The sequence below is a fragment of the Danio rerio genome, chromosome 13, assembly GCF_052040795.2.
Source record: "Danio rerio strain M-AB ecotype USA chromosome 13, GRCz13ab, whole genome shotgun sequence".
NCBI classification, from domain to species: Eukaryota; Metazoa; Chordata; class Actinopteri; order Cypriniformes; family Danionidae; genus Danio; species Danio rerio.
Window position 1 is genome coordinate 6215325 of NC_141033.1, and position 23993 is coordinate 6239317.

A 23993-nucleotide genomic window follows, 5' to 3' on the forward strand; every position below is an offset into this window, starting at 1 on the left:
GACAATAGTAACAAAAATAATAATAAATATTACTATTGTTATTAATAATAATAATACTGACAATATTAACAATAACTATAATTATTATTATTATAAACAATAATAGTGACAATAGTAACAATAATAATAAATATTATTATTTTTAACAATAACTCTGAAAATAGTAATAATAATAAATATTATAAATATTATTATTAAACATAATAGTGACAATATTGATAATAATAGTAATAAATATTATTAATTATTGTGGTTATTATTATTATCATTTTTGTCACTATTATTTTTCTAATAGTTGCAATAATAATAACAATATAATTATTATTTTTATCATTATTATTCATTCATTTTCTTTTCGGCTTAGTCCCTTTATTTATCTGAGGAATGAACCGCCAACTTATCCAGCATTTGTTTTACGCAGAGGATGCCCTTCCAGCTGCAACCCATCTCTGGGAAACATCCATACTCTGAGAGATTTGGTGAAAAGTCTGTTGATTTCTGCAGCTTTTGAGAGATGATCGTGCAGAAGTCAGCTTAAGAGGTGTGGACGGATCATAAAAGCCATTCGACTTAAAGGAGCCTTTAGTACTGATGTTCTGTTACTCTGTGTTGTAAACAAACATTAAATCTAAATAAAGAAAGTGCATGCTTTCCATAAGGGATGATCTCTAATGACTCATTTTAGGACAACATTATAATTTGAGTACATTTTTAAAATCATTTAATAACTAAATGTGACTGTTTTTTGCCTGCTGCTGTTGTTTTAGAACAGAAATGCACAAACTAGGGCTCGCGGGCCATGGTGGCCCATGGGACCCTTTGATTTGACCCTCTGAGAAGAAGAGGAAGAATTTTGGGGAGTGTTGGTGTTAATACACATTGTCATTTCTAATTTATTAACTGTAAAACCTCAAAAGTTAAGGTAACTCAAACCATTTAAGTACACAAAGCAATTTAAGCACAGTAAAACCCAATAAATGAAGAGAACTTAAACCAACGGAGTGCTGTAAAACCCAACAAGTTAAGACAACTCAAACCATTCGAGGAAACTGATTGCTACAAATCATTTGAGTTAAAAAAAAACGGTCCCACTTTATATTAAAGTGTCCTTAACTACTATGTACTAACAAAAAATAATAATACAATGTACTTACTGTGTTTATAATGTATTTGAGAACACTTGTGGTGCTTTTGAGTTGGGATAGAGGTTGGGTTATGGACAGGTTTGGTGGTGTGGGTAGGTTTAAGGGTGGGTTAAGGTGTAAGGGATGGTCAACAGTGTATTAACAAATGTAATTACAAAAGTTAATTACAGATGTAACTACATACATGTATTTAATCAAGCATAAGTACAAAGTAAATACATGTATTTACACAATAAGTACATTGTAACAAAGTATTAATTCTTGTGTAAGTACATATTAGTTAAGGCCGCTTAATATAAAGTGGGACCAAAAAAACTAATCTATACGAGTACTGTGAACTTACTCCATTTAAGTTGAGCTTACTCCATTTAAGTTGAAGAAGTTGGGTATTTAATGAACTAATTATCTTCAACACTGAGTTTAAAACAAGTTCAAAAATACGTGGAATTAACTTTCAGTACATTTTGAGTTTACTACACTCATTTCATTTGATAAAGTTGACTGTTGGGTTTTTGCAGTGTTGGTTTGTTTTATTAAGTTACTGAAAAGCAAATGTGTCAATTAAATGTTGTAAATGAATTCAATCTTTAAGTGAACATGTTGTTGCTCAACGGACTGACCACAGTTCATAAGTTCTCAGTGAGCGTATCAGGGTGCAGCTAGACAAGTGTATTCAGCATTAAACTCATTTTTTTAATAACAGGTTCATTATAAAATGTAAAAAGACCTTGGTTAATATGATTATAGTAATGCTGTGTAGTATGTTTTCTATTTATTTTGAAATGAATTAAAAAAATTATCATATTATAAAACAGCAGAATATTTTTATCTTTGACCCCTGTCCATCAATCAACTTTGGTTTTTGGCCCTTCATAAGAAAAAGTTTGGGCACCTCTGCTCTGGAATTTTACAAGCATCAATGTGCTGTAGGGGTCACTAACATGGTGCCCGTGGGTAGAACAGGCCTGTTCTAAAAATAGCTCACCGAAGCACCACATATGAGTAAGGTGCATCTAATATTTTTATAGGTATTCTGTTTAAATCATACTTGCATTGGTGCAAATTTGAAAATTACTTTAAGTTATATATTAAAAAAAGAAATTTAAAAACAATTTCAGACAAATGAAGTGTTGCATATTGATATTTATCTAACTTTGTCAAATCATTGACAACTACTGTGAGAAATCATTAACATGATCAATGTCTTCACATAGATGAATATTACTGATTATTAATAATAACATACAATTAAAAGTAAATTAAGAAAAATGTGTTATTTAATAACTGGTAGCCCTTCACACACTAATCGGTACCCAAGAAGTAGCTCTTAGTTTCCAAAAGGTTGGTGACCCCTGATGTGCTGAAACTAACAGACGCCCTCTAGTGGTAAAGTAGTTGTAATGTGTGTGATGTTTTGTGTTTGAGCGCCCTCTGTCAATAATTTCGGGAAGTGACTCTTCAGTATTGGTCCCCCTTTTATCCAGATACAGTGCCAGCATATATATCAGTACACCTGTGGTGTTGCTGATTTGATTGATTTTTTTGTTTGTTTGTTTGTTTGTTTGTTTTTTAGAGATTTTGAGAGATGATCATGCAGAAGTCAGCTTAAGAGGTGTGGACGAATCATAAAAGCCATCGACTTTGTACTGATGTTCTGTTACTCTGTGTTGTAAACAAACATCAAATCTAAATAAAGAAATTGCATGCTTTCGATAAGGGATGATCACTAATAACTCATTTTAGGACAATATTATAATTTGAGTACATTTTAAAATCTATTTTTTTCCTACTGCTGTTGGTTTAGAACAGAAATGCACAAATTAGAGCTTGTGGGCCAAAATTGGCTCATGGTATCCTTTGATTTGACCCTCTGAGAAGAAGAGGGAGAATTTTGGGGTGTGACATTTCTAATGTTTTCTCTGGAAAACCCCCAAAGTTGAGGTAACTCAAACCATTTGAGGAAACCGATTGCAACAAACCATTTGAGTCAAAAACTAATCTATATGAATACTGTACTATGAGTACTTAATCCATTTAAGTTGAAGTAATGAGGTATTTAACTAACTCGTTATATCCAACACTGAGTTCAAAACGAGTTCAAATGAGTGGAATTAACTTTCAGTACATTTTGAGTTAAATACACTCATTTCATTTGATAAAGTTGACTGTTGGGTTTTTGCAGTGTTGGTTTGTTTTATTGTTAAGCGACTGAAAAGCAAATGTGTCAATTAAATGTTGTAAATGAATTCAATCTTTAAGTGAACATATTGTAGCTCAACGGATAAACCACAGTACATAAGTGCTCAGCGAGCGTATCAAGGTGCAGCTAGACAAGTGTATTCAGCATTAAACTCATTTTACATTTACATTTACATTTAGTCATTTAGCAGACGCTTTTATCCAAAGCGACTTACAAATGAGGACAAGGAAGCAATTTACACAACTATAAGAGCAACAATGAATAAGTACTAAAGGCAAGTTTCAGGTCTGTAAAGTCTAAGAAGGGAAGTGTTAGTAGTTTTTTTTTTTTTTTTGTACAGTTAGTGTGATATTCAAAGAGGCAATTGCAGATTAGGAAGTGAAGGGGAGACTAAATAGTTGAGTTTTTAGTCGTTTCTTGAAAATAGCGAGTGACTCTGCTGTTCTGATGCAGTTAGGGAGTTCATTCCACCAACTGGGCAGATTGAGCGTGAGCGTTCGCGAAAGTGATTTTTTCCCTCTTTGGGATGGAACCACGAGGCGACGTTCATTCACAGAACGCAAGTTTCTGGAGGGCACATAGATCTGCAGAAGTGAGTGCAGATAAGAAGGTGCTAGGCCAGAAGTCACTTTGTAGGCAAACATCAGAGTTTTGAATTTGATGCGAGCAGCAACTGGCAGCCAGTGCAAACGGACTAGCAGCGGAGTGACATGTGCTCGTTTAGGTTCATTGAAGACAACTCGTGCTGCTGCATTCTGGAGCAGTTGAAGAGGCTTGATAGAGTTAGCTGGAAGCCCAGCTAGTAGAGAGTTGCAGTAATCCAGTTTGGAGAGAACAAGAGCTTGAACAAGGAGTTGAGCTGCATGTTCAGATAAGAAGGGTCGGATCTTTCTGATGTTATAGAGTGCAAATCTGCACGATCGAGCAGTTCTAGAAATGTGGTCAGAGAAGTTTAGTTGGTCATCAATCGTTAAATTTTTTTTAGTAACAGGTTCAACAGGTACTCTATTTAAGTTGAAGTAATGAGGTATTAAATTAACTCATTCCTTTCAACTCTGACTTCAAAACTGTTTTCAAATAAGTAGAATTAGCTTTCAGTACATTTTGAGCTACTTTAAGTTGACTGTTGGGTTTTACGGTGTTGGTTTGGTTTATCGTTAAGCTACTAAAAAGCAAATGTGTCAATTAAATGTTGTAAATTAATTTTGTTTATTTTTCAAATGAACATATTTTTGCTTAGCGGATAGACCACAGTTCAGAAGCGCTGACAAAGACATTTTGAGTATTTTTAAAGTACTGTAAATATTTGCTTACACACACAAAAAAAGTATAATCTGTTTCACTATTTTTGTGGAAGCTTAATTAATTTTTCATGGCAGGGTTGACATTTGCATGGATTTGCTCATATGTTAATATTAATTGTATCAATGTAATGATGTGTGTGTTTGTGTGTGTGTGTGCGTGCGTGCGTGCGTGTGTGTGTGTGTGTGTGTGTGTGTGTGTGTGTGTGTGTGTGTGTTTAACTGTTAAACATCACTTAGGAAATATACCATTAATTTTGATATATATATATATATATATATATATATATATATATATATATATAGTTTATCAAAATTAATGGTACTAATATTTCCTAAGTGATGTTTAACAGATTCAGGAAATTTTCACAGTATGTCTGAGAGTATTTTTTCTTCAGGAAAAAGTCTTATTTTTTAGAATAAAAGCAGTTTTTATTCGTTTTAAACCCATTTTTAAGGTCAATATTATTAGCCCCTACAGCAATATTTTTTTGATTGTCTATACAGAACAAACCATTCTTAATGACTTGCCTAATTACTTTAACTTTAACCTAATAAACCTAGTTTAGCCTTTTAATGTCACTTTAAGCTGAATGCTAGTATCTTGAAAAATATCTAGTCAAATATTATTTACTGTCATCATGACAAAGATAAATGAAATCAGTTATTAGAAATAAGTTATTAAAACTTATGTTTAGAAATGTGCTGAAAAAATCTTTCTGTTAAACAGATATTGGGGAAAAATATACAGGGGGCTAATTATTAAAAGCAGCTACTTGGTTATCTCAAAGCAGGGGTCTTTTTCTAAAAATGTGGACTTTTTTAGCAGTTATTCACCTAATTTACAATGTATGAGATTTAAATACTGTATTTTAGTGACATTTTAAGCATTATTTTAACCAAATATATTTTCTAAAGATTTAGAATAAAGGAAAATTAATAAATACTTATTGTTAAAATACAAATGTATTAGATCATGAATCATTAAAAAAAATAGGAATCTGTTGAAGTTTTAAATTAAAAACTGTAGCCTATTGTAGCTTTAGCTTACAAACTGGCCAGAACATTCAACTGTCCTCTGTCAGAATTTGGCTATTTAAATAGTAAAAAATAAAACATAACCATAATAAAAGAGCTTCACAATTTTTCTAGCCTCTCTTGTAAAAAAGTACATTTGATTTGATTGAAAATTCATAAATAACAAAAATAGTCAAATTAGTTTTTTTATTTAATTTTAATATAGCATTATGCTTGGTCTTAAAAGCCTTTTTCAGAGTATTAATTTCACTATTTACGATGACATAGCAGTCAACATAAGGCAAATGAGCTCATGTATGGGACCAATTCTGGATCTTTGTCATTGAGGGGTGAGTTTTTTCAACCACCCGAACTCCTCTGGCTATGGGCCTGCAACGTTACCATGAATAAGGTTCAAATTGGGAGAATTTTGACACTTACCACCACTTTTTTCAGGTTGGAGCTGGAATTTATGTATTTGCTGCTGTGGTGTCAGTTCAATGTAACGTGTTGTCAGACTATTGTTGTTTACACCTTGGAGTGAAAACAGACTGAACTTGAGGACATGTGACCTGGTCCGATAAAAACACTACACAGACAGCATGATCGTCCTTCTCGGAACCGCAAATGGCCATGGCATGACCGCAGTATAACTCGCACGTCTCCTTCGTCAACACACAGGCGTGCGCCGGGCGGCCGCGCACGCTAACAGTATAGCAACCTCTCGCGATACAACCTCTCCAATGCGGCGCCACGCGATATTTGCAAACAAAACATATGGATCTTTTTTATTATCATTTGACAGTAATGGAGGAACGCCGCGAAATGTAGCGAAGAGTACTGATTTTTCTCTAATAATTTACTTGAATAAGAGTAAAAGTACACATATTTAAATTTACTCAAAAAGTACACGTTACCCAATAATTTTACTCAAGTAAATGTAACGAAGTAAATGTAACTCGTTACTACCCACCTCTAAAACTAATTATCATGTGAAGCAACACACCCCTAAAACAACGACCGGTGTACACCCCCCCCCTCCCTAACTCACACTTTTTAACACATCATAATAAAAAATCTAAACTGTGTTTTAAAATGAACCTAAACTTGCAGAAAAACCATATAATGATAATAAATCTTAAAAAGGGGGTAAACTAGGTGCCCTTATTTTCAATACAGCAATACCTGACTATAAAAAGATGACAATTTTGAAGAAAAACTAAACCAGAAAAAATGTTTATGTCGAAGGTAGGTTTAAAGTAACTTCAGCTTAAGGGTACCCTTCATAACATCAAAATCAGTTGCATTCAATCCTCCCTCCTTGATTGGTTTCACTACATCTGATTTTCTTAGATAATGATGCTTATTCTTCCATAGAAAATTATATTGCATTCGATTCAGATTTTTAATGCACCTATCAGATGTACTTACAGAAAAAGATGGGTAAATCATTCTGGAAAGTGTTGTAACTTTTGTAAAACAATTATACCAAAAATAGATAGATTCCTTTGAACCCACAAATTTATTATATTTTGACTTTTTTCATATTAGTTTCTGCAATCTATTGTTAACTGTTATTTAAACCAAAAAAAAAAAAAAAAAAAGAAATTCTAAAAACCACGTGCATGCGCGAACTCACAATAGACTTCCGCTTCCGGTGTGCCTAAAGTCCGCTCTCTGCGAAATGGGTTTGTTGCTGGACTGTTGATTATGTTGACTCACACGTGTTAGGGGCTTTTTTGCTTTTAAAAAGAGGCTCTGACTGCATCAACGTTTATCCCCATTCGCGTTTAATGTGAGCTCGCTCATTTTCAGACAGGCCTGTCCGGACTCTCCATCATACATGAGTGATTGTTCATTTAGAAACTCCAGCAGCATCAGCAGTGTTAGCAGCAGCCCATCAGCTAGCAGCAGTAGCAGGGTAAAACACCGGTTTACTCTCATCCAAGCTTCAATTCGCTCTGAAATGTGACCAGAATCTAGTTTTTACAGACGTATTACCTTCTTTGAAGTCAGTGGATTGGATTAAGTGGATTTATTTAATTTTACGCGTTTTCTTTTCACTAAATCTCACTGCACACATCATGGGGGCTTACTTGTCTCAACCCAACACGGAGAAGAGCACTGGCAACGGCGGGAGCAAGAACTTGAACTATGGGTTCTCGGCCATGCAGGGATGGCGAGTGTCTATGGAGGTAAAACCACCACTTTAATAATATTAAATAGGTTTTGTTACTTTAATTTGTTGATAGATGGATTGCTAATGCTATTAACGAGCAAATATACGTGAATTATACGTTATCAAAACAATTGAGGTTAAGTTGTTCATATATTCAGACTTTCTCCTTTAATAATATGAATTCAGAAAAGTATTCTTTGTCAATTTTAAATGTGAAGATCATACTAGCAGCCTGTGACTCAAAGTACATTGTTCACTCAGTTAAATGATGCTAACGTTGTCATACTTGTATGCTACTTCAGACCGAATATTCAAAGTAACGTTACCATGGTAAACAATATAAGGAGCATGTCACCGTTCACAAATGAACGAATGTGCGAATATAAAACCAACTTTAACTCCATTTCAAAGCAGTGTATATTTGCTTTTCAAAGTTAAGTAATGCTAGTCAGTATTTTTTTGTCTAGTGGGAGGAGTGACGTGCGCGGATTTTGGCGCCAGTGAGGTCAGAGGGTGACTCCCGCCTCAAGCTCTCGGTTTTTCTTCATAACCTGTTTTTGTTTCCTAGGACGCGCACAATTGCATCCCGGAGCTGGACGATGAAACCGCTATGTTCGCGGTCTATGATGGCCATGGAGGTAAGATAATAGTATAAGGATTCAAAGATGAGGAAGAGAGACTCGTTTCTGTCAGTTGTCCGGCCTCAGATGTTTCCAAGGCAGTCTGCTGTTCATTAAAGGGATAGTTCACACTAAAATGATTCTTTACTCACTATTTATTCTTCCTCAAATGGTTCCAAATCTTTGACTTCCGTTAAAGGCCACCTATGATGGAAATCAACTTTTGTGAGCTGTTTGGACAGAACTGTGTGTAGGTACAGTGCATACCTGTCAACATTGGGATGTGAAAATAAGGGATATGCCCACCATAATAAGGGATTCCCCTGACCCCCTTTAAAAAAATTCCCCAAATTTCTAAATATGCTCATTTGGAGCTGTTTCGTTGTAAATAAACAGTTTAGTGGTCAGTAGTACGTTTTATTATTATTTACAAAAGAAAACATAAATAGTATACATTAGCAGCAAATTAGCAAACAGTTCAGCTTATTAAAATTAATAGCTATTATTGAAATGTAATAGAATTAAATCCCATTAGCCATTTCTTCACTGTATAACATACACATTCTGATTAAAGAGCAACGAATGCATGATTTATTTAGATTTTTTTTCCCTTTGTTTACATTAAATAACAAGTGTCACTTTAAAAATGCACACATCTAATGTTATAATGAAAGCATTCAATTGCTAAATTGCAACTGTTTATGCTCATTTAGGACGAAATTATTTGTGATTGGAAAAATAAAAAACACCAAGATCGATATCTTTAGATATTATTATTTTTATTTATGTGTATATCTGTTGAAACACGCACCCAAAACCCAGTATTTGCTCCGCTTCAAATCTTGAGTACAGAATCCGTTTGGGAAAACGGCGTCTGTTTATAACTATGGAGCGCGTCAGCTTACAGTCATGCAGCGCTATATGACTGTTTTGAGGATTGCATATGAAGGGGAGACGGCACCTGTAATAAATAGGAAGAGAATCGCACCGTTTTTATGTTTATTTCAAAGTGTTTTCATGCCTAAACAAAGAGAAAGCACTGAACAGACTCGCATTTAAGAGCAAGGGGCGGTCCCTAGTGGTTCGGCGGTATAGGTTGCGTATGGGAGGATCGACTAATTAAGGTTTATTTGCCACCTTTCAGAGAAAGACTAAAAATACGAGAAAATAACTTTACGGGATCATGGATAATTTTTCTGCTGATTGAGCTGCTCTGAGACATTGGTAACTTATAACAGGCTGCTCACTCCAACAATTTAATGAATAACATTGTAGTTGTATTTAGACATTTATAATTTCATTTTCACATTTTCTTTTTAATTAAAATAGTTAGTGAGCATCCAAATGGAGAGTAACAGATTCATATTATCCATTAGCCATTGCTGACTTTAACTTTTATTTGGCGAGTGGCAGTTTTTGGTCCTGGACATGAGGGTGAGCAAATTTACAATCGGTTTAGCATTCCTGAATGTGGACCAAAATGGATTTTCCTGGATGTTCTCACATAATTCATCAGTTAATTTTCAGAGTCATAATTGAGTTTGGTCACACTCTGTTATGTTGTTTCTCTAGGTGAGGAAGTTGCTTTGTATTGCTCAAAGTACTTACCAGGCATCATTAAAGAGCAGAAGACATATAAAGAAGGCAAGCTGCAAAAGGTAAACCTTGCTGATCTGTTTAAGTTGTTTATTGTTAAGATTGTTAAGATATGACTAATAGGTTTGTCCATTATGATTTCTTCAATGACAGTTACCTTGTGCGATTTTGAATGGGTTTCATTGTATTTATTATATTTGTATAAATCCAAGTTGCTTTTGCCATGAAGATACTCTAGCCAATGAAGGTTATATAGCATTAAATAGAAGATGCAATATGATTACATTTACCACCAGCTCTGTGGCTCAAATCAACTCCTGCTTCCGCTTGTACTGAAGACATTGTAGAATCCACATAACATAATCTGATTTGAAAGCAGCTGGCATTTTAAATGCATCTCTGCCATTGTTATTATTGTTTTGTATGTGACTTTACATTACTGTAACACAATTATTACTGCATTACTTTGTTTTCTTGAAAGCAAGTCACAAGTAATGAAATCAGAATTGAATTATAAAAAAACACAGAAACCTTTTTGGAGAGGTTCACTTTTTATAAACTCTAATCATAAATCATTTAAGATCGAGCTAAATAAAACAAAACCTTTAAAAATGAACATTTATTTTAGTTTGCTTCATTCCATAACAAGTGCTTTAAATTAAACAGAGAATAAATTAAAAATATATAGAGCAAACTAGTTGGTGGCATTTGCTAAAAAAAACTAAACAGAACAAAAACAAACTGACTCTAATAACACGGAATTGCACTTCAAATAATCCCCCGTCTGCGTAATTTAGCAGTCCAGATTTGTTTGGTCTGTGATAGAAGGTGTTTTGGCATATAGGTTAAAGATCAATCCACTGCACTGACCATACTGTATCAATCTCAGGCCCTGGAAGATGCCTTCCTGGATATAGATGCCAGAATCACCACAGAAGAAGTCATCAAGGAGCTTGTTCAGATAGCTGGACGTCCTCAGGAAGAAACCGAAAAAGTAGCAGATGAAGATGATGGTAAATGTTAAGACTTAATATATCACACGTTTGTCACTTTTACTTTTCACTATTTTCAAAGATGATTTGTTTGTGTCTTAATGAAAATTTAAGCCACTAATAATAAGACACAGTTATTTAAAGGATAGCATGACGGTCTGAGTATTTGTTGACAAACCTAAGCTTGTTTGACTTGAGTTTGTTTTGTTTGGATAATGAATGTTGTTTTCTGTACTGGCATCTCCCGTTCACTGCTGATATGAGTGCAAAACAAAAATACATTTTCATCATTTACTCGCCCTTCGCTTGTTCAAAACCAATTTCAGTTTTGTAGGACACAAAGAAAGATATTTTGAAGAATGCTTGTTGCTGTCACCCATTGACTTCCATAGAAGGAAAAAATACTTTGGAAGCATTCTTCAAAATATTATCTTTTGTGTTTACCAGAAGACATTCAAATATGTTTTGATAAAGTGAATGGTGGATTGGACATTGCGTTCATGCTTTTAACTAACCTTTTTGGAGTCACCAAAAAAAAATACTGTTTCACCTGATTTTAAGATGTGTTTTCATCAATTTAATCAAGGGGACGGTACTTAACGTTAGGGATGGGAAAAAAACAGATGCATAGAGATTTCTTCTCTAGCGATTCTGAATCATTTCTGTATTCAAATTAGATCACAATGATTTGGGCCTGCGTGGACACCAGCTTTAAACTAAAAACAAGACAACACATATGTATGCGGCAGAATTAGCTTCATTTGGGCCAAGCTGCTCTTATAATGAAACATATTTTGTTGGAATGTGGAAGTTTGAATACAATTAGCAGGGCCAGATGGAATCTGCGGACGTGTTTTGCTATTTCTGCGGAGAATTTTGGTAAATCTGCGGATTTCTGTGGAATTACTTTGGGAGTATCCAGCGGAGTATCATAACCAAAACCTTAATATATTAAATAAAAATAATAAATTACTGAATAAAAACTGAATAAATTCAAATTTACACATTCACACAAAAATCTGCGGGATTCTGCGCACACAGATTCCGTGTGGGCCTAACAATTAGACCATTTTTATAAGGAGAGTACTTGGGACATTTTTAAAAAGGTACCAGCAGGACAAATCTTAAATTATTTATCAAAAATTGAACTGAAAAATCATATTTAACTTTGAATGTATTTTGTGTGTTTTATTTTTTTATTCTATATATTTGTCTGAGGGTGCTTTCACACCTCTTTAGTCTGGTTGAATCGCACTAGAGTTCGTTTTCCCTCTTGGTGCAGTTCGTTTGGGCAGATGTGAATGCAGCAATCGTATTCGAGTGTGCATCAAAAGCGGACCAAAAAGCGTACGGTTTCAACGAACCCTGGAGCGGTTCGTTTGTGGTGAGACATGATCTGAACTAAAACAGACCCAACCACAAAAAGTACTAATCCAGCTGCGTAGTCCGATGCGCTGTGCATTATGGGATATGGAGGAAAAATATTTGTTGGCAGCGCTTTATCAACAGAAAGAGAGAGAGGGAAAAACATTACCTAATGGATCCTTGGTAATATTTAGGCAAGATGGCCATGTCGCAGTTTAGCTAAATTAATTCATGTCTCCTCCTGAAGTGGCGTGCAATGCATTAAAACATTGTTTTCCAGCTGCGGCCGCGCTTCATTCTCAAAATGTACAGTTTGTCTAAAATGATGTATGCAAACTATATAGTATATGAGCGGGGAAACAATCAGTCAGCACAGTTGTCCCTCCATTGTAGAAAACGTAATTTTGTGTCTGCCGGTTTGTTTACTTGCGGGAGTTCTCTTAGCATTTTCCCGCTTGAATTCTGACTAATCGATAAGTAGTTTAGGAACTATGTCCTACAACATCTGGCCAATGAGTGATGTGGATTTTGTCAGATGAGTGCATTTTGGTTCTTTCATCTGGTTCGGACCAAAGCCAGCAGTGTGGTGTGAAAACGACCCAAAAACAGCAGAAAATGCAACCATGTATCATTTATTGGCCTTTGGTCCAGACCAAATGAAGCGAACTACAGATGTGAAAGCACCCCAAGTAACTTTTTATTTTAATATGAATTTGTTTTTGTCATGTAACATTTTTATGTAAATCCATTTTGCCATAAAATAGCCATAAGTTGCTGATGTGGCGATGAATAGATAAATTAGCTTTATTTAGACAGATGGATAATTGTAGGTGTGCCGCTTTTGATCCATTGTGCTGCCGGCTTCAGGACACTGTTCAAATTCCTTCCGCACCCAAAAGCAAAACCTGTGTGACTAAAATAGCTTCATGTCTTAATTTGATTTTAGTTCGATTATGACTTGAGTCAGATTAAGGTCATCAAAAAACGCTGTTTACATGGTAGAGTCTTAATCAGAATATTGTATTAATCTTATTAAAATCGGAGTAATGGTGTCCATGTAAGCATACTAATTGTTTGGGTATTAAAATGCATGAATGTTTCCGCTAATACAAATGACAAAAAATAAAACTAATATTTTTTTTGTTTTGTCTTATTGTCAGTTGATAATGAAGAAGCTGCTCTGCTGCATGAAGAAGCCACTATGACAATCGAGGAGCTGCTCACCCGCTACGGACAGAACCAAAACAAAAATGCCAAAAAGCCATGTCCCGAGGCCTCTAAAGAGTCCGAGGATGGGGAGAAATCTCATGCCGAGAAGGGAATCAACGGCGAGACAGAATGCGGGCCGTCTGTTGTTGACAGTATTGGGAAGAAGCCGGCTGGTGCTGGAAATGCAGCTGAAGGCTCCAAGATGAGGGCCTGCAGACGAGCGGCTGCTTCCGGCGGCTCAGCTTCTGAAGGATCAGCTGAAAAGTCTGGGGATGCCGGTCCTTCTTGCTCTTCTTCTGCAGCAGCTCCTCCAGGAAGTGCCAAGTCCAAGTTCTTTGAGGACAGTGAAGAATCGGGGGAGGAGGAGGAAGAAGAGGAAGGCAGCGAGGAAGAGGTGAATATAAATTTAGCACAGCTGGCAAGTGTTGATTATTTGGAGCTAGGTTTGTATAACAACCTTCTGTTAAAAGTTCATTTTCAAATACAGATGACCTGGCAGATCAGTCTTTAATATTGATAGTATTGATGCCAACATTGGAATTAAATTGATACTAGAGTAGCTATGTTACCATCCACCTATTTTTATGCCCATTTTGGATATGCGTCTAAAACAATCGGTTGACATCAACCGCAAGATGCGCATACATTTTGAAAATTAGCATAACTGGGAGGGATAATCTTTTAATATGAAAAGATGCCATAACCTACAATAGAAACACTTTTACAGAAAAAGTTCCAGTATGTGCATTAAAAAAGTTGTGTGATTTTGTTAAAAGAGATCATGAATGGACAAACCAGCAGGCTGAGCACATTCTAAAACATCTGAAATGCTGTTTTGGTCTTTCTAAAACGCCTTAAACATTTCAGTATTAGTGTTAATACATTATTAATTACCTCCAGAATCAAGAGCGTCTGTGCTCCGTGTCTCACATCTTCAAACACATTCATTGTGTGGGATTGTCTTCTTAGACACAAGTCATCTATTAAATGAGGAAAAGATTCACGCAGCTTCTCCTACCGCAGCAAATTCTATTTTTACTGTTGATATTTGGTGCCAATTAATCAGGAAGTGACAATTTTGTTCTCTTTGACTGGTTGGTCGGAAATGCTGCTTTATTGGCACGTCTTTTATGTGATTTTTCCAGTTTCGCGCATTAATATAAATCACAGTTTTGGATGTAAACATAATTTATTGATATCGATACATTGTTTACAATTTCTAATGGACATCAAAGTCCAGACATTTCGTAAACATCGCTTTCTTGCATTGTTCACTCACAGTGCTCCTCTGTTCAGTTGACCTTTCATCAGGTATCTAAGGAGATCTTTTGGCTGCTGTGGTTGGGATACGATGGCAAGAAAGATTTCTATTTTTATGGTTATAACCGATTCGTGCAGGGAGAATACATTTTAAAACATTTGTTCTCTAATATATGTTTTTTATTTAAAGACAGAGAAGGGGGTATTGCACAGAAATCAAATTAACGGCAGAATAACAGAAAAGGATGCTTTTGTCTCGTTTAATCAGCACGTGCTGGCTTAGTCCGATACAAGTTTGCTGATCCAGAATGAGAATTTATTTTATTTTAAGAAAAACATTTAAGTTTTACTTTTTTTATTCATTTAGAAGACGTTATATTCAAAGTAAATGACAAGAGGAAGGTACAAGCCAGCCAATAAAGTGGCACCTAATCCAGAGAAGAGCTGAAACGTTTCAGACAATGCTATCGAACAACATTGCTTTGTTTACCCTTGTTACCAGACATTGTTGTAGGACATTTTGATATGTCTACAAAAATTCAACAATTGTAATAAAAGTAGAAATCAAAATTATTGCTGCTGGCCCTGTAATTACTTGGATTAGGTCAGGGCTGTCCAAACTTGGTCCTGGAGGGCCGGTGTCCTGCTGAGTTTAGCTCCACTTTGCTTCAACACGCCTGCCAGGAGATTTCTAGTATATATAGCAGGAGCTTGATTAGCTATTAAACTCTCCAGGACACCGGCCCTCCAGGACCTAGTTTGGACACCCCTGGTATGGATCAATGCCAAATATTGCAGTATCGCCCACCCCTCCTGGTAACTGAAAAGTATGATTCTGTTAGAGTTTAAGCATTTTTCAGAGTCCAAAACGTGGACATTTATCATGGTCCAAAGTATTTCAGAGCAGGTCTATTTAAAAATAAAAAAGGTAAAAAAAAAAAAAAAGCTTAGCACTGCTGATCAAATATTTGGGGTCAGTAGACTGAAGTAACAATGCTGGAATAAATTAGAGTTATAAATGCATTATCTGAAAGCTCTTAAAATGTACAATTCTGATGACTTTTCAGAATTTTACTGAATTTGCTTGTGTTTACATACACACATCTACATGCATGCATACACAGCCTTTAGTAAGCAAATAGTCAAAACCTTTAGTAAATCTAAACCTTTTCAAACAAACAAACAAAAATATTGTTTAATATAGGAAAAAAATGGATCTAGTTAATTACAAACAGAATACTACTAAAATACTTATTTTTGCAACTCTTAGCATCTTAATGTTGACAAACATTTGTTTACAGGACGGCAGTGAGGAGGATGGTGAGAACAGCAGCGAGAATGAAGAAGAGGATGACACTGAAGAAGGAGAGGAAGAGGATACCGATGAAGAGGAGGAAATGTGCTTGCCAGGCATGGATGGAAAAGAGGAGGTTAGCATGTCTCCCGACCCCTTATTTCAGTTTTAGTGTCTTGATCATTAAATGCATTTTTCACCCTGTTAAAACATGCTCTATTTCTGTGATTGTGTTCTGCAATTGTTGCTTCAGTTTGTATCACTGCTCTGTGGTCACTGTTTTCAGTTTGATTTGTTTTACACTGTAAAAAAAAAAAATCCCCTGTTTTAACACTTAAATACCATTTAGACACACCATACATCAGCATAAAAAACCTAGCCATGGCAGGAAAGAAAGTTATTCCCAAGCTCATGTATTCTAATTTTTTTGCACTTTGGCACGGTTCAGAGCAACTATACCTAGTGTAAGTACCCACTTAAACTTTGCAGACTGTTAATATGGATATTATAATGGTATGTTACATGCGTTCCACCTAAATGTTGCAGCACAAGAACATGTTGATTTAAAAAAAAAAAAAAAAAAAAGCATTTGAGAGCTGAGAGAGAACCCTGCACTAGTGTTGGGTTCATCACATCTTGCACAGGAATCTTTAAAGTTTAAATCAATCAAACCTGAAGCATGCAAGTTTGCAGCATTAACTGTGAAAGAGACACTGCAAACTCTTGAGAAATGAACAATTAAACCATGATTGAACAGAATAGACTGCAGTGGGCCGAACTTTAGTAAATGTAAAAGTGCTGGAGGTGCAGAGAGAGGGCTGCAGCCGGAAGGTATCCATACTGGACAGATTATTAATCACAGTTGCCGTGTACATTGGAATATAGTGCACAAGGAGCAGAACACACAAACTTATGATACATACTGGTGCGGTCATTTTTGCTGACCATTTTTCATCTCTGTTATCCAGCCAGGCTCAGACAGTGGCACCACTGCTGTAGTTGCTCTTATTCGTGGGAAGCAGCTGATTGTGGCCAACGCTGGAGACTCCAGATGTGTGGTGTCTGAAAAGGGAAAAGCGTTAGACATGTCCTACGACCACAAGCCGGAGGATGAGCTCGAGCTGGCCAGAATAAAGAATGCTGGTGGAAAGGTGACCATGGACGGTCGTGTCAATGGAGGACTGAACCTCTCCAGAGCTATCGGTAATGTGGAATACTCAGATTTTTTTATTTATTTATTTATTTTAAATCATTAATTGAAGGCATTTTCATTATTGCATGACTAATGGCTGGGTTTCATGTAGGCGATCACTTTTACAAAAGAAACAAAGCTCTTCCCGCTGAGGAACAGATGATCTCCGCTCTCCCTGATGTCAAAGTGCTGACTCTCAACGATGATCATGAGTTCATGGTTATTGCATGTGATGGCATTTGGTAAGACTTTTTTTTTTTTATTGATCCAAAGTATGTTAGTAGTTTCATCATTCATATTAAGCCCCAAATGGAAGTCTTGCACTTCAGTGGCTGTAAAAAAACAATTATGCTTTGTTCCTCTTTGGAGGTTCAAAAGATTATTTCTGATTTTTCTAAAAAAATAATTTTGGCTCAACCTCTGTCCTTCCTCTGAAATTAACGTGTACTTTAACATATACAATTCCTACAATGACAATAGTATCAGTTGTAAGTCATTTGAAGTTATAAATGTTTCTTACCACTTTTGTTTTTTTTTTTCGAGAGTAGACATGACCATAATGTTTACTTAAGATTCTGATTTGGTTAATATTGGCGGCTTGAGAGAGCCAACATACTGGTATACTACTGAAACTAATTTAAGAATACATCTCGTCCTAAACTGTTCATACTACAACCACCAAACTAACTCCAAATCTCCAAACTATACTGAATTAAGTTGCTATGACTTTTCCAACTGAAAACTGACCCTGGGAAATTTGGAAAAGTCCCATCAACTTAACTTTAGACCAAACTTTGTGACCTCATTACTTTGCACCAGACTGTCATGTAGACTTAAGGTTGGACTCATTTAACTCAGACTACCAATCTCTCAAACTCTGATAACCTTTCAACTTAATAGCCACATCCTAGAAACCACTTGCGCCACCCTAGCAACTGTTCCATAGACTTGCTAAAAACATACTAATCATACTAGAAACATACCAACAACCTACCAATCCTTACTAGAAACATACCAACAACATACCAATCCATACTAACAGTATATTAATTCATACTAGAAACATACCAACAAAATACCAATCCATACCAGAAGCATACTAATCATACTAGAAACATACTAACAATATACCAATGCATACTAATCATACTAGAAATGTAGTTTCATTCATTCATTTTCTTTTCGTCTCGGTCTCTTTATTAATCCAGGGCCGGAAAACCATTTGATCCAATCATTTCTTGAGTCTTTGGTTTGAGTCATTTGTTCGTCATGTGAAAGTCGGAAGCCAATAATATTCATTTTCTTTTTGGCTTAGTCCATTAATTATTCATGGTCACCACAGCGGAATGAACCGCCAACTTATCCAGGACGTTTCACGCAGCATATGCCCTTCCAGCTGCAATCTATCTCTGGGAAACATCCATACACACGCATACACTACAGACAATTTAGCCTGTATGCAATTCACCTGTCCTGCATGTTTCTGGACTGTGGGGGAAACCGGAGACTCCGGAAACTCCACACAGAAACACCAACTGACCCATCCGAGGCTCAAACTAGCGACCTTCTTGCTGTGAGGTGACAGCACTACCTACTGCGTCGCCCAACAAACTAACAATATATACTAAATCCATACTAAAAACACACTAAGAAACATACTAATCATACTGTCAACATGCAAAGATTAACCACCCAGCAAGAAACATGCCGAAACATGCTGTCATAAATATAGTTAACCATCTATGCCAACTGTTTCAAACTTCTTAAAAACTACTTCAAACGTTCAGAGTAGGCTTTCTCGAGCCACCACTTTTTAGTTTTGTTATTGTGGTTTCTATTACAGCTGTGTTATCACTATTCAGTACTTCAAAATACAGCGACCCTGTAATTAAATTATCAGTAGCTGTATAGCAATACAAATAAGCACAATGACTTTATATTGATTATTCAAGATATTTGTGACGTTTTTGCCATTTATTTACCCTGTAATCATGGAAAGATGATTTTTATTGAATTGTTCTCATCACTGATAGAACATCTGATATTCAATATAATGGTGTTACTTTAGTTCTCCTGCAACAGTTCTTCATGTTCATCTTTTCCTGCAGTTTTATATTTAACCGTAAACAGCAGCTGATTAAATGTCTGTGTTTTCACTCGTCTTTTGTTTGTTTAAAGGAATGTGATGAGCAGTCAGGAAGTAATAGACTTTGTGAGTGAGAGAATGAAAACTGAGTCCGGTAAAAACAATCCCCTATCTGCCATTATTGATGAGGTAAGTACTGAGGATGCGTGGGCCTTTTTCCCCCATTTGTTTTCTTAATTTAATGCCCTACCTGTTAAATATATACCTATTTGCATGTTGACATGTCAAAACAGTGTTAAAAAGCTGCGGTTTTGAAAATAGTAGGGCTGCCCGAATATTCGAATTGAAACTGGGTAGGGCTGGGCGATATGTGCAAAAAATTATATCTCTCTATTTTTAGGAGGAATGACTGTATACGATATATATCCAGTATTTTCCCATAAATGGTTACTTGAGAGTCAAAGCCTTTGCTCAAAAACTGTTTAATAAAGTTTTAATAAAGTACAATTTAAACACGGGGGTTTCCCTCCCTGTTATTGTCATCATTATAATTATCATTCTTATATTGTTATTTGTTGAAAGAGTAGCTAACAGCGAGATAATAAAATAGAAAAAGAAATGTTTGGTAGACAAATGCATTTTATTTATTTATTTTTTATTAATCGTTTAAACCAAACCGTTTGATTTGTACACACAAATCAAATCATGTTTTCCAGTTAAGAGGCTAAACTAAACTAATCAATAAATACAATTAGAATATAATCGAAATTGAAGTCAATATGCAATAACAGACCAAAACGCAGAGCTAAATGTGTTATAACGTAAATGTAAAGAATAGACCGTCGTGTAATAAATACTGAACTTAAGATCAGTGTATATGAGGTGGTTTCACTTTCAAAATGCGGTATAAATTCGTCCCATTTTTTCATTTTTGAACACATTCAGGTGCTGCTTGACAATTTGACACAGCTTCTTTTTTCCTTGTTACTGTCAAATGCGGAAGAAATGATCGATAAAAGGTTTCCGATAAACCGCTGTGACAGCAGCAGGTGCTGTGTGACATGCTTGCACGCGAGGGGGAGTCAGATTTCGATACAGCACCGGCACTGCATGTTCCTCCATGTTGCGTGTAGTGATGGGTCTTCTTGATCGATTCATTCATTTCTAACAAATCTTTTGTATGACTCAGGGAGTGAATCATTCATTTGCCTTTGCGCTCAGTTGTGCAAGTGGAGCTCGCATGCTACCTCGGAGTGCTCGGTTTCATGCAAAATGCGCACATGTGGCCTCAAACCATATCGATAGGAAAGATATTGAATAATCGCGTTGAGCAATTATATCGATAAAATATACTGCCCAGCCCTAAAACAGGGTGTCCGCTGGGTCTTAAAGTATTAAAAGTTGATAAATCAATTGTGAGAAAATCAAGACCCTCAAAAGGTATTAAACTCTTAAATGGGCAATAGTGACCCACTACCAGTGGTCACAAAAGCATGGATTACTGTCAAATTTCAGCCCTCAATTGGTGACTGTAGGCTTAATATACCACGCTTATAAACCCACATTGACCAGAGGGGTCACAACGGTACCTTCAAAAACCATTACTTCTGTTTTGTTTTAATTTACTTAAATTAAAAGGAAGTTTTCTGTCTGTGCATCTTTGTAAACAGCATAACAAATTATCAAAATTCTACCCTTTTAAAAAGGGTATTTTCATTCAAATCTAAGAGCTGCCCTTATTATGTTCCTGTGTGTAGTGCAAGTCTGCAGTCCATATAAATTGAGACTACATTGAAGATTCCTACTTTCAAAAATCTCGACCATCCAAAGCACCTAATGAAAACTTAATTACCCTCCATGTTCTTGTTAACAGGCATGCTGCTGCATTTTGCACCATTTGCAAGCGGGCAGTCGTGACTCACTATTCCCCGCATACAGTGCATTACGGTAATCTAACAGAGTGGTCACAAAAGCATGGATTACTGTCAAATTTCACCTCTAAAGTAGTGACTGTAGGCTTAATAAACTGAGCTAACAAACCCAAATTAACCCGAGGGGTCCCAACGGTACCTTCAAAAACCATTACTTCTGTTTTGTTTTCATTAAAACTTGAATTAAAAGCCATCCAAGCCTTCATTTCACTTAAAGAAATAACACTGTTAACTCGCTGCTTGATTGTCCAAGCAAAAATGTACATTAACAGGGTATCCGCGGGGTCTTAAAAAGTCTTAATGTCTTAAATATCCAAAGCTAAATTTTAGGCTTTAAAAAGTCTTAAATCTACTTAAATGTTGTGTTGTCGGTCTTAAATCTTTTTAAACGGGTCTTAATTTTCATTTGTTCATGTATAGCTACCCAATCTGTCCATTAACACCCATACAATCACCAACAATTAATCTCAATAAAACTTAAAACTTTCTATTTAATAATAGCATTTAATTACTTGCAGTTACATTTGCTAAAAAGTTCTTTATGTACTGAGGGTACTGACATGACCTAAATTTGTTAAGTTATTATTTATTAATAGATTATTAATGTTATTATTAATTATTATTGTAGACTGAAGTTATTGACAGCTATGTTTTGCTCTATTCTTTGTAAGGGTTATTGGGTTTGGGAATGGATTTATTTGAAAAATAATAATAAATATTCAAACAAAATTATTATTATTATTGTATTATTAAATGTATTAATTTTTAATCATTATTTGATAGGGTGAGTGAAAATCTTTTGTACCTGGGGTATTCGAAAACAAATCCTTAAATTATATTCACAATGGTCTTAATGTCTTTAAAAGTCTTAAATTTAACTTGGTGAAATCTGCAGATTTACATTAGCTGTTTTGCTGCAGTAATGAAGTACACATTTACTGGAACCATGACAAGACTCGGTGGATTTTTTTAAAACAAAAGCCTCTTCTCTTCACATCTAGCTGCTGGACCACTGCTTGGCACCAGACACCTCAGGAGACGGCACTGGATGCGACAACATGACCTGTATGATCGTCACCTTCTCCCCGCGCTCCGGAAGCAACGTCGCTGAGGGCACCAAGAAGAGAAAGCCAGAGGAGACCGCAGTGGAAGAAAACGGCAACGACAGCAAAAAACCCAAAACTGAGTAAAGGTGCTGTCGCTGAATGTGTTGATTATTTTGAGGACACTTTCCCTTTTGAATACAGACCACTTAGGAGAATTTTAAGGATAGCTCCCTGAGAAAGAGCATTTTACTTTTAAATGATTCAAAGACACAACTGTTAACTTGTTTTTTTTTTTCCTGGTTTAACAATCCCATCAGCAACATTTATATTTGATGATAATGGAGTGAACGGAGCAGTATCGGTTTCAGAGGTGACGACACATGAATTTATGTGCTCCTCATTTATTTGTCTCGTCCATCGTACCATTGTTTTGTGTACATAGTATTTTTCCAGTAAATGTCAATTTGATTTTTCTTTTTTTTTATATGCAGTAGTGGATCCTTGTCAATATTTGTGATGTTTTCCCTGGACACCAGTGTGTAACTGATCAAATACATTTTTTTTAAATAATGTGATTAAACACATGCTGGTCTTTTTTTATTTTTCCTCCCCCAAAGCCATCACATAGATGTGGGATAAAATTAATCCTGTGGAAATGATCTCAGATGATGATGAGTTACTCCGACATTCCTCTCTCCCTTGTTTCATATTCGCTAAAAATAACTTTGTTTGCAATGCCATTTATCCCAAAGTCCATAATTACAGGCTTCTTTGAATTATGGGGACGGCAGGCCGGCGTTTGGATCAATGTCTTGTTCTGAACAGTTCCAGCGTGGACGTCTTCAAGGCAAGAGTTTTCGTTTTACATTGTCCTCACTCTTAAAGCATCCCTCGAATTCATTAAGGTTTATATACAACGTATTTTGGAATATATATTTTGGTACTTTTTCAGAGCATCTTTGTGGGTTGTACAGGGAAAAACGACAAGTCATTGCTCAGAACTACAGCCTTTTCTGTATCAATAAACAAGTGGAGACGAGCACCGCAATGCTGTTTTTTTTTTAAGGGGAACTGGGGTTTGTATAAGCAGCAAGGACGTTTTGTGTCTGCATCTTTGGAAAGAGCACAACAAATCATTTAAATTCTAGCCTTTTAAAAGGGGTGATTTTATTCAAATCTAAGAGCTGCCCTCATTATGTTCCTGTGTGTAGTACATGTCTGCAGCCCATTTAAATTGAGACTACATTGAAGATTCCTACTTGAAGCTGCGCTCACACTAGAGTTTGATAATGCGAAATTCTGTCGTGCTGCGAAAAGGCGAGAATAAACAAGATTATTAGGCATTAAAAAAGCGAGCGATTGCTCCATGTTTTAATTTTTTGTGTATAGAGGTCATGTTTTGATCCTTGATTGGTCTCACGCAGTCAGGTGATGCGATTTCGCAGGTCAGAGTTCACCAAGCTTGATACTGCGTTTCCGGTCTGACGCATTCGCGTGCGTATGAATGGAAGTCTATGGGAGGAAAAGCCCAGTGTGACCGCAGCTTTAGAGCTTGATTAG

General features: G+C 35.9%; 1 protein-coding gene across 3 annotated transcripts; it reads left to right on the forward strand.

Moving 5' to 3' along the window:
• Positions 1–7328: 7328 nt before the first annotated feature.
• ppm1g (protein phosphatase, Mg2+/Mn2+ dependent, 1G) lies at positions 7329–23481 on the forward strand. 3 transcript variants are annotated; one of them, XR_015504982.1, is made up of 10 exons: positions 7329–7858; positions 8411–8480; positions 10035–10120; positions 10948–11071; positions 13576–14018; positions 16186–16434; positions 17041–17381; positions 17483–17612; positions 19549–19645; positions 22389–23472. XR_015504982.1 is itself a non-coding variant. In NM_201488.2 (10 exon segments), coding segments are annotated over 10 exon segments (1614 nt in total). In that variant the 5' UTR covers positions 7329–7747; the 3' UTR covers positions 22578–23481.
• The last annotated feature ends 512 nt before the right edge of the window (positions 23482–23993 follow it).